At 37.3% G+C, this 12212-nt stretch overlaps 1 protein-coding gene across 1 annotated transcript; it reads left to right on the top strand.

Annotated features, from left to right (window-relative positions):
• The first annotated feature begins 912 nt into the window (after positions 1-912).
• CCR6 (C-C motif chemokine receptor 6) lies at positions 913-11971 on the top strand. The gene is made up of 3 exons (XM_054630394.2): positions 913-5705; positions 8798-8870; positions 9511-11971. Exons 2-3 carry the CDS (start codon positions 8862-8864, stop codon positions 10594-10596), a joined length of 1095 nt encoding a protein of 364 aa, XP_054486369.1. The 5' UTR covers positions 913-5705; positions 8798-8861; the 3' UTR covers positions 10597-11971.
• Positions 11972-12212: the final 241 nt, after the last annotated feature.

Genomic DNA, 12212 nt, shown 5'->3' with positions numbered 1-12212 from the left:
CTTTGCAATCAGCAAAATCACAGCTCACATGCTGAAAGGCACATGCTGTAACTTGGTCCACACATGAGGAAAGAAATCGTCTCTGATCAGTATCCAGCCAATGCAAGGACTGCATCTTGTGCAGACACAAAATCAAATTTCATTCTTCCATTTCATCATCTGTGGCTTTAAGTGGGAGCTGGGATCACAGATGCCTTAAAACTTCCATGCTGCACATCCAGTTGCAGCATTAGGTATATAAATAACTTTTAAACCATCTTTAGCTCTTACTCAGGCCATGACACCCACTGCTGGAGAGAGGCATTGGGACATTCCATGGTGTGGGTCTCTTGTAAAAAAGAGTCATATGAAGAAAGTACAAGTCTAAAAAGAAACCAGGTCACTGAATTCAACATGTTCAGATTAAAATATAAATGCTTGGGAGTACAGAGTGATGACAGGCTCTGAGAAACTACTTTGGTAGTTATTTCAATGAGACATGAAACAGAGAGTGAATGACTGAGTGAAGCAATAAAGAAATGTTACCACAATGGGTATGATATGACTACAGGATCAAAAACATAGGAATTATGTCAGCAACTGCATACTTGGCTCTGCTTGTATCTTTGTCTCATGTGTGCAACACTTCTGACATGGAAATTCACTTGTCCTCTACTGTAGGACCAAAGTTCTACCAGTAAACACTGGTAGAACTTTGTAAACAATTCAGCAGAATTTTCTTTCAGTAGACCATTGACTTCAGAAAGCAGTTATTTGGAAATATTTTGCAATATTTTGTCTTCTTTGAGGTGATATACTTAATTTTTAAAAAATTTACGTCCACTTTAGCAAGTATATGATCCTAAGCCCTTAAATAAGGGACTGTGATTTACATTACACATTCTTTCTTGGGATTTCAGGAACAAATGTATTTTCTGGTCTATAAAATAATTTACCTTTTCTTTTGGGTTGAAAAGGTAAAAAAGTGAGATTGAAAGTGCCTGGCATCTTCACTCAATAGGCCCTTGGCAGTACAAGGATTGTGTTATTGTGTTCATCGCTGTTAGGGTTCATTACTTCTGGCATAACCTGGGGAGATGCTTTTACCAGAAATGGTTCTTAAACCTTTTTAAGATAAGTAGTCAAAAGGGAATAGTAAGAAACAGACCAAAAACAGCAAAATCGAGAAAAAGCTTTTTCTTAAAATGAAAACCCCATGATTTCAATAAACCAGATTTTTCCTTCAGAATGCCTTTAGCTATCCCAGAAGCATTCTGATGAAAATTTAAGTGTGATAATTGGAAAAAGCTGGTCCTTTGTCTTATGATTTCTATTCCTTTTCCTGTCTAAACCTCTCTGAGATCTTAGACCATGGAATGACATTACTCACTGCCTACTTTGTCTGTCCAAAGCTGGGAAACCTAGACTGACTGATAAGCTGAGACTACAAAAGATGATAAAAACATAGACAAGCATATGATAACTCAGCTGTGCATCGTGGTGCATTTTATAAATGAGCATTTTTGAATTTTAAACTGAAAATTTATAATTTACAACTTTGGTTTATCAACATTTTCTCCAATAGAATAAAATCTGTTTAAGCAGCTTCTCTGAAGTCAGTGATTATCAACAGGAGGATGCACTTACTGCTCTTCATGATTCTTTCTGGAACTCAGGCCCACTATGAGCTCAGCTGGTTCTAAGAAGTGATGCTGCAGTGAAGCAGAGGAGTGCTCTGAGTATGACTGTGCTCCTCCTTCAGAAATTCCATGTTTAGTCTGACAAGAAATAACATCTGAATCTTTACCCCGACCAGCAAACTGTTTCCCATCAGGTTTTTTTTCATCCTCACTTCATTTTCAAGATAAATATCGAGCGCATTGGTGGAAGAAAAGTGATGGGTTGTGATACCTGCCAAACACAGTCACACCTTGGGCTGAGGTGAGCCCTAAGCGCTGACTGTGCAGGCTCCTTCCCAAGTGCTCTGTTTACAATGTCACCCATTTAATCCCTGAGCCATAGCTGCTCCAGTGGGAAAAAAAAAACCTGTAGAAGGCCTTTAGGAGGGCTCTGTCTTCCCTGACTGGCTTGACAGAGGTGATGAAAACATTGATGGACGCTGGTCAGTGTGAGATGGATATCAGTCACTGACACCTCATAATGTGAGAGGAGGGCTGCATCTGGCAAGGGGATAATGGAAGCAGATGGGAGTAAGGTAAAAGGGGAACAAAAATGATCAAAGGGGAAGGAAGTGAGGGGAATTACAAAATGTAATGCTGAAGAGACATTATAAAGACAACAAGGGACGGGAATAAGAGAAATCTAGAAAAGTTGAACAAAGAAAGAGGAAGAAATAGGGAGAACAAAAAACTAAATACAGAAATACCAAAACCAGCAAAAATGTTTGACAAGAAGTGAAAAGCTATATGCAAACAAAAGAAGGAAATTTTTATATAATTAATGATGAGAAAATATATATTGATAATGTAGGATGGTCATGATGAGCAAATTAAATAGGTAACATAAACAACTTGAAGGTAAATAGATAGTTTACATTTTATAGTCCAAAAGAATAATGAAGAGACTAGAACTTCAGCTGATAACTAAGTTTTTTAAATTAGATTAGACTGATCTAAATTTAACTGAAGGAACATGAAATCAGGTTGGAAGAGCATAGGTGTGCATGCTGCCTTTCTTTTAGAATTAAAAAAGTTGACATACTGTGTCATTTCAGAAGAAACTTGTGGATTCTGGAACAACTCAGACAATGGCTTAGCTTTCCCTATCTTTAAATATTTTCTTTCCTTAATTACTGGTGGAAGAAAACTAACATGTGGTGAGATTTGAAAAACCACAATTACCATATTAGCTAAGCAAGAGCAGATTTCCTTTCCGAGTTCTAACATATGAACCAAAAATAGCTAACGCACAGATTAACAAATAGTTGTGTTGAAAGGAACAAACTCTTTCCACTTGCCACAGTGTGAAGGTGAAGCACAAAGCACCTGTGGAATAGGCTGGCTAATTGAAAGAAACTATGTTGAAAAGGTAAGTTGGACTAGGTGGAATTCACCAAACAGTGAATTCTTCGCCTTCTGAAAGATTGTTATTTGAGCTGGATATTGAATATATTGCAGACTAAAAGCACAAGATACATTTAAATTAGAAAGCACCTGATTATGGAACAAGGTGAGCAATAGTTTTTGTAAAGGATCGGCCTCTGATTTATCTTTAATTAAGCATTAAAAATCTGATGTATATTTTGATGACTCTCATTCAGTGAAAATATGTTGATAATATTCCGTTTTTTCACAGGCCAATAATCATGGTATTCCAAAGGTAAGTTGTTGTCTCAGAGAGATGTTGGAAGCTGCTACTAGAAGTGCTTGTCTGAATATGTATTACAATTATGATGGACTTGGTGATTTCGAGTCACAGACGGTTTTGTAATGGAGAGGGATTTTCTTCTTCTGTTACTCATTATCTGCTGGTTAAATGACTGCCATGTGTTACATTTGTCTTTGTGCAATGAAGACAGTGCACTAAGATTGCCCAGCTCCATCTCTTCGCTCCTTAAGTTATGAGAAAGAAACACTAGAAATGCTTCAATGAAATATCCCATAATGACATGTCAGCAAATGACATTACCAACAGAATGTGTTCCTCCTCTGAATTTGCTGCTTTTAACAGGGTTTGAGCCCTTGTTTCAAACTGTCAGAGACTGTGAACAGGAATCTGTGGTTTCCTTCAGACCGTGTTTACAGAAATTGAGTTCTCTCTAAACAGGATTCAGGCTGCTACATGTAGCTATGTTACTACAAAGAGTGCATGCACCTCAGTTTATCAGGAGTAAATGTACTGTGCCTGGCAGCACTTGAGGGGCAGGAGATTTCAAAATGAAGCTTGTGTTTTCTTTCTAAGAAAGTCCAGAAAGTACCTTCCAAGCCTCATCTCAAGTTAATTAGAAGATTTCCATTATTACAATTTGATGTGCAAATAACAAGTTAGCAAACCAGCACAAAAATGCAGTTAAAAGAAAAGTCAAAGCCCCTTTCAGGAAAGGTTCAAAGGATGGCTTAAAAACCTGTGAAGTTTTAATGATGAAAACTGTTATGAATTATAAAATTATAACTAAAGAGTGAAGAGTACTTCTCTATTGTGATTAAGGATGTCTTGAAAGATTCACAAGGACTTCTGTCTTCACCACTTGTCTCTGCACTGAAACTCCCACATCTTCTTTCCTCCATGTTAACCATTTTCAAGGACTTAACTATGTTAATTATGTGATTTAATCACAACCTGCTCCAGATCTGTGATGACAGGGAGTGATTTAGTCCAAACAGCGATAAGGAAGCCAAATTAATTTTATAGTGACCCTGCTGAAGTTATTTGAATCATAGATAGATTTCACACTTTTTTGCTTTGTATGCATCAAACAGCGAAGATTACTGTTCAGTAATAACAATCAAAACATGCTTTCATCACATATGCATGCACATTTCAGTAAAACAGGACTGTCATTTCAGGGCTTTCAGGTATCTCTGTGTTGCTCCATGCACACACGTATTTGGTAATAGCTAAAGTCTTGGATCCTGTGAACATGAGTAATTGAGAAAATTACATGTACCTGCTTAGATGATTATGAGCCATTACAACATGGTGCTTTAAATGTACTACGTCTCTTTTTGACACCAGACAGCATTTTTGTTTCATTCACTGGGTGTGGTCAGTGGAAAGAAGCACCAAACTGAAGCTGGCAGGGAGCCACTGCTCCTGTGATATGCTCTGTTTAGGAAAAAAGTGAGTGAGCAGAACATCTGTCATCCTGCATTTCTTTAGGTCCAGTGTTCTATTAATTTAATCATATCTTAGAATCTTACAAGACTGTCTAGATTCATGTCATTTTACCTTTTTTTTTTCCTCCTTCCTGCTAATGCAAATATCTAAGTTGTGTTCAAACCCAGGTCTAGAAAAGAAACATTTCTAGGTTTTAAAATTCAGGAATCATGAAATGAAATTAAAATTCGTTCCAACTAATTTTAGCAACAGACTTGAACAGCATGAAAATGAACAGCAAATGCTTGTGCCAAACAGGCAAATGAAGCCACATTTTACTTATCTACCGGCATTTGCATATTTTGTGTTTGCATATCTGGACAAACATTTGGGTTGTGTGCACCTTAGCATGTAACAGATTTTTTTTTTCTTCTAAAACAGCTGCTAATCAATTTGGTAATTATTACTTGTCTCATTTCACAGTTTTACTCTAAGCAGTCTTGTTGATTTAAATTATTGATCTTGAAACTACTCATCTGCATGATATTAAGTGTACCCTTTGCAAAACCAGGTCATCATTCAGGACATTTCTGAGCACAATGACAATTAACATCCTGCTTATTATGATTCTGATTCTAGCGTGATCACTTTAAAAATAATATCATTACATAGGTAGGCTAATAAGTAAATTAACAACATATTCGCCTCCAGCTTGATTTTTTTCAGCACAGCAACATTTTCCTTTACATAAAAAACCAGGTTATTGCTGTTGCTTGTGAGGAGGAAGTGGTGGGTACTTCAATTTATCTCTGTACCTTTAACTAATGCTGTTATTTCTTGTTTTCTAATTTAGAATGTGCTCCTGTTGAGGTCGATGGTAAATGTGCTTGAGGCAGTCAAAAGAATCACACATCCTCTTTCACCTGGCCATTAGACGATTCTCAAATTGGGTAAGTACTAAAATAAAATAGGTAATCTGTAATCTGTGTATATGTCTGGCAAATGTATTAAACTGAATATGTAAGTGGGATTCTACTTATAAGGATGGACTACTCTTAAAAGTACTTAATGACTGAATTTTTTTTCTTCATAGAATTCTTTTTCCCTAGGTCTGTCTTTATTCATTGTGTTTTGTTTGTATAATTCAAATAGTATATTTGCTCTTAAGATTGCAGTTTAGTCTTATGTTTGAATACTTGCACACTGCTTTCATAGCGAAAAGAAATGTGATGATGTGGATAAAGTGGAAACATACTAAGCTCAAAAATTCAAGGCTTATATATTTAATATTCAGAACAAAGGTGGTTTTGAGGTGCACATGCACAGACATGTACTACCCATATGTATTACATAACCAATATTAGGACACACCATCTTATATATAAATATATGAAAATTTATTTTTGTATTTACCTAATACATTAATGCTAAATGAATATGTAAATATGCAGATTATAAGTTAAAAAGGTGCCTACTGGAACACTGTTAGAAATATTTAAATTGAAAAGGATATTTTGTTTATAAGAGCTATGATTCAACTTCCTCAGAAGCCAGTGCATCTTTTTAACAACTTCTGCGAATGCTGTTTCAAATTCAGAAAAGGAAGTCAGCTCAAGAGATTTAAATCAGGTCTAAATCTAATCTCTGCAATTCTGATTTCAGTTTGAGTCCTTTGCTACAACTCTCATACTAACCATCCTCAGGAAGCTTCTGCTGGACAGTAGAAGTAATTTTGTGAATCAATGTGTGGCTGGTGGTGCCTTTTTGAATTCCTGTAGGATCAGGAGAACATGCATCTCTATTATGATGAGTAGCTGTTGTTCCCCATATGATCTCTGCTGAGCTCTTCTGTGAACTAAAGAGCCTTTTCTTAGTAATCATCTGAAGAGAGCTCCCTTCTTAGCCCTCCTTGCAGGCTGTGGGAAATATCCATGGCTCCCTTTCTTCTAAATGCCTTCACCCAGTCACCTTCCTTCTGTATGTTATGCTCATGTTTCAGGGTGTCTTTGTCCAAGTGGAATGAAGAGTGACTTGTAGATAGAAGATACGTTGTCAGACTCTGTATATTTTAACCATGTTGGTCTTAAACAGACATGAATGGCACACACTTAGAATGATATTTTTCTTGCAACAATAAAATAACAGTTTCTAAAATAATAACCTAGACAGGTACCCCTTTAATTCTGTCCATCTGAAGAATTTCTGTAGCTGCCAAGTACAAAGGGTAACAGAAACACCAAGCAAGGTCATGAGTGTCTGGATGAGATCAGAAAGTGTAAAGCAGTGGACAGTGACTGAAATTGTGCAAAGATGGGCTAGGGGACCATAGCCCCTGGTTAATTGCATAACATGCCTGCTGGCCCTATACATCTCTGCACTTCTGACAGACACCTTTAAGTTGTTTGAGATTTTCTTCAGAAGGTGCTCAAGCACTTTCTAGCTGTCATATTCCTGCAGCTTCTAAAAATCAGTTTTGAAAAGCCAGCAGACAAAGCTGGAGAGATAGTTAAAGATTTGTTTAAAGGGCAAAAAATCCAGATAAGCTGTGCTGCCTTAGCTATATCATGTAGTTTAGGTCCTTACCCAGCTGCAGCCCTCTGTCATGAGCCAGCATGCCCACATGAGTCACCCTCATTATGCCTTTGGAGAGCGTTCTGTCCTTTCCCTCCCCCAATTTCCCCATTGTATCTGGACTTCATCTGCCCCACTTTTACAAATTCTCTCTCTTTCGTTTTCAACATTAGGTAATTCCCAAACAAGAAGGTTTTGGTTTTGTAGACTTAAAGCTGACCCATGTGCTCTTCCCAATTGGTAACACAACTAGCAAAAAAGCACAAAAACCCTAGATAAAACTGCCCTTCACAACCTTGACAAATACGGGACCTCATGTCATCCTGTCCCTGAAATTACTGCTTAAACACTGCTTTGCTGGTAGGTGCAGTTCTCAGACAGCAGCTAGTGGAAAGAAGGGAAGGACTGAACTCTTGCAAGAGGAGTCTGAGGAATGAAATCTCCTGCCCATGAGCTCCTGTGTGAGGTGGAACAAGTTATTTAAGCCCAACTTCCCACGTGTGGTCACTAATGGCATTTTCCCCATTTTATTTTTCTGTGACTTTAGACTCTGTGATCTGATTTGCAGAAGTCTGATCCTGGATGCAAACAGTCAATGGATTTAATCCTTTACCTAGCTGAAGTCCTTAATAATTTTAAGTACTCTTAGAAGTGATGTTGAGGGGGATACATGTCTCAAACTGAACATCTTAAGTGATACTTAACTCTAATGACTCAGATTCTCCCTTTTAAACAAAGATGGTAATACTTCTTCACCACAGGGCGTTGTGCAAATTAAGTAAGCCCCATCTGTAAAACACTTAGGTATCACAGTGATAAAAAACCCATCTTTTTCATAGTGTGCTGTCTGAACTGCACACTGAACATTGCACGGTGAATCTGTGCATTGAGCCAAGACAAAATATGAGTGCTCGGTCTGTTCATACATTGTGTACTATCCTTTGCACTATAAGAAGATATTATTCTTTTGCTCTTCTATTACTTCATTAGTGTAATAAAAAAGGACAAATAAGATGTTGAAAGTGCTGAGACACTGATAAAGGGTCCGAGTGGGGAAAAAGGGTAAATTGTTGCATTACTGTTATGAAATATACTAAAGGAGTGCTGTTTATATTTTCCATATTTCCCTTAGAACATGGATTGCTATTGTCATACAGAAGTTCTCAAAGTAAAATTTAATTTATTCTGATTTCTTGTGTGCAAATTTAATGTGAAGTAGCGGTCACATATTCTCATATATAATTTATTAGCCTATGAAAAAACATTCAATATTTAAGTCTGGGCTCTTAATAATACTGATAAAACCCATTCTCTTTCTACAACTGCACATTTTGTAGAGATGTGTGATTTGTTAACATGCTCCAGTGATGCGATTCTGTTTTGAGTAGGTTTTATTCCCAATTTTGTTTTTCTACTTGTTCAGACTTCTTGTGCTGGTTTTCTGATCCAATCTACTTTATTTTCTTTTCAGAAATACTTGGGAAAATATTTTGAGGTCCTTCTGAACATATTTTTCTGAGAAGTGTACTGCCAAAATGAATTTTGTAAGTACCTAATTGATAAACTCTGTTAGTATGTCAATAAAACAATGACTCTATAAGACCCAGTTCCTTAAGACTGCAGATCCAAACACTGTAATTTCAGGAGTGAAAATCTGAAAAGATGTTTCTGTCAGCAGAGTTCACTATCAAAGCACACTGTTTATTGGATTTTCACTACAGGTGTGGTGTTTGTGGTGCAGGTAAATGTCAGGCTAGCTAGCATAAACTGCCTCTCTAGCTGGTAGAGAGAAGTAATCAATTTTGGGCTTGATTTAGTCAAGCTACATTAGTATGAAATGCATAGCATGCTAGAAAGGCCTGTTTGCCTTGTGTGATGGTAAAGGAAGACTAGACGCCTAATTTGAATTCAGAATTTTACACTGTGGAATCTTCTGTGACAGCAGACTTGTCCTTTCTGCACAATGTATTTAAATATTAGGGCCTTTGGGATATCCAAAAGGATTATTTCCACATTTGTATTTTAAGTATGATTTAAAGAAATTTCCTAGATAGTTCTTACAAGCTTTGTCTATAGTGTTAAATGCATTTGTAATTGGAATGTGTGGCCAGTTATTTATAATGTTTCTACCATAAAGATAAAGATTAACATCTGTGTGTTGACTGGTGTTCTCCTTTGCTACAGACAGACCTTCGTACCACAGATTACCCCTATTATTCAGACTATGCTTCTCTGATCACGCCACCTTGTTCTAAGCTGGAAGTCAGGAACTTCACAAAAGCATTTCTGCCAATTGCATACTCATTGATTTGTATCATCGGCTTCTTTGGTAACATCTTTGTGGTGATGACCTTTGCTTTATATGAAAGAGCCAAGTCTATGACGGATGTGTACCTCTTCAACATGGCCATAGCAGACATACTGTTTGTTCTTACTCTTCCCCTGTGGGCAATGAATTATGCTGCTGATGAATGGCTTTTTGGTGATGTCCTTTGCAAAATGACTAGAGGTATCTATGCAATCAACTTCAGCTGTGGCATGCTGCTTTTGGCCTTTATCAGTGTGGACCGGTACATTGCTATCGTGCAGGCAACAAAGTCCTTTAAACTCAGGGCAAGGACTCTCGCACATAGTAAACTCATTTGTTTGGCTGTGTGGATATCATCAATTTTAATCTCTAGTCCCTCTTTTCTGTACAATGAAAGTTACAGCTTCTCCATGAATGAAACCAAAGAGATTTGTGATCACAGATCTGCCAGAGTGTCTGAAAGCACAACACTGAAATCGCTGCTGCTATGGCTACAAGTTGCATTTGGATTTTTTATACCTTTCATATTCATGTTTTTTTGCTACACCTTCATTGTCAAATCCTTACAACAAGCTCAGAATTCCAAAAGAAACAAAGCAATTCGTGTGATTGTATTAATTGTCGCTGTTTTCCTAGCTTGCCAGGTACCATATAACATTGTTCTTCTCATAACAGCTGTCAACATGGGCAAGATTGACAAATCTTGTGACAGTGACAAGATAATGGCTTACGCAAAATACACCACTGAAGCCATAGCATTTTTACACTGCTGTGTGAACCCTGTGCTCTATGCGTTCATTGGAGTGAAGTTCAGAAGTTATTTTGTGAAGCTAATGAAGGACCTATGGTGCAAGAGACACAAGAAAGACAATAAACGTAGTTCAAGGACAAACTCTGATACTTATCATTCAAGACAGACTAGTGAAATTCTGACTGACAATGGATCATCTTTTACTATATAATACAATTTGAACAACGTTAGGACTGAAGGACTCTTTTCACCAAGGAACCCAAACCAATGTCACTGTGCATGTGACAGCAAGTCATCTGAGCTTCTCTGTGCCTCTAAATGAGATCCACTGATCTACACCTCCTTTCAGGAAATTAATTTAGATGAAGGAATAATACTCTCCTGTGTAAAACTAAAGACTTATTCACTTCTCTTAATGCTCTTCTAAACTACATCCTCTTGAAATTATAAAGAAAGTGAAATTTAAAGAGGAACCCTCGTCATTGTGTAAGGAAAAATTGCATCTCATCTGTCCCACAACACTGAAATATCCCCAAAATAATAAGTAAATGAATAAGGTTACATCTAGGCTCTTTATTACATTTATTTTGTTTCTGTTTATTACTTCTGCCTGGAAATCCTAGTGAAGTGTAGCTCTCAACTGTGCTTATATTGCAGACAGGTAACATTGTGACAGTACTAACCCAAAGAGATGGCATTTGAGCAAAGCATGACAAGGAATGCAAACTGCAAAATGAAAAAAAAAAAAAACCAGGCTCAGGACTGCTGACATAGCTGGGTGCTTGGTCTTGTAAATCTTTGACCAATGCTATTCTGAAGCTTTGCTAGAGTTTCCTCTCATTGTTTGGCACAGGCTTCAGATGCTGGAATCCAACAAAGCCGATAACCTGATGAATATCTCTGTGAAAAGTTGCCTCTTTCTAGCTGAAATTCACACTCTATTTTTTAAAAGGCAACTAACTGGATAAAACTGCAATTATTCCAACACGATTTGTTGGGATGTGATTGGTGACAAAATATGAAGCATTTCTTTATATTTAGCTACTGCTAGCAAAGATTCCTTAGGAATGCATTTACCAGCTCAAATATGCATATATATAGTTTCAGAAATTAGTTAGAAGTTATTGTCTAAAAAAAGAGCAAAATCTGATGTAATTCAGCCAAAATTTTTACTGAGATGGTATTTGACTCACTATGAATATAGGAATATTTATAATAAATGCAATTTGTTTTACTCAGTCTTGACTCTTCAGCAAATCCTCAGTGGATCTTCTGCTTATCGAGTGAGCTTTACCACTGTTGCAATCACTGTGGGATAGTGAGATAGACAGAAGCAGGAGATGAAGATCCCTTGAGGAAATCATTAATAGGGCACATGAAACTAGTACTGCCTTGGCTGGTACAATCCATCCTTGTTTCCACTCCAGTGTCAGGTTTTTAAATATCAGTACCAGAAATGATAAAGATTGCATATATTTATCATAACTGAATAGCAATTTTGCAAGAATATGATAGAAAATTATGTAAATACAGATGCATGCGTTTGCTGTACATAGTAATGATGATTTTCTGGAAGAGAAGTCAGCAAATAAAAGTTGTAACTGAAAAGGAAAAAATCCCCTCATATGTAAGAGTTCTGTTGTTGCCATGAAACATTCTTTTACCCCATGCAAAATCTGTCACATCTGAACAGTCTGTCCATTGTGGGCTCCCTGAGGGAGCATGCCCCAGAGTGGGAAGTTCAGAGCTGAAGCAGCTGCAGCGGCTCTTGGGCAGAACCTCCCAAAGCTCCAAAGTGTATCCCCCACCTCCTGCCACCTCATTGCC

The sequence above is a fragment of the Agelaius phoeniceus genome, chromosome 3 (assembly GCF_051311805.1).
Source record: "Agelaius phoeniceus isolate bAgePho1 chromosome 3, bAgePho1.hap1, whole genome shotgun sequence".
In the NCBI taxonomy this organism is placed as follows: domain Eukaryota; kingdom Metazoa; phylum Chordata; class Aves; order Passeriformes; family Icteridae; genus Agelaius; species Agelaius phoeniceus.
The sequence above is the reverse complement of the archived record's forward strand: the minus strand, read 5'-3'. Positions and strand labels throughout refer to the sequence as shown.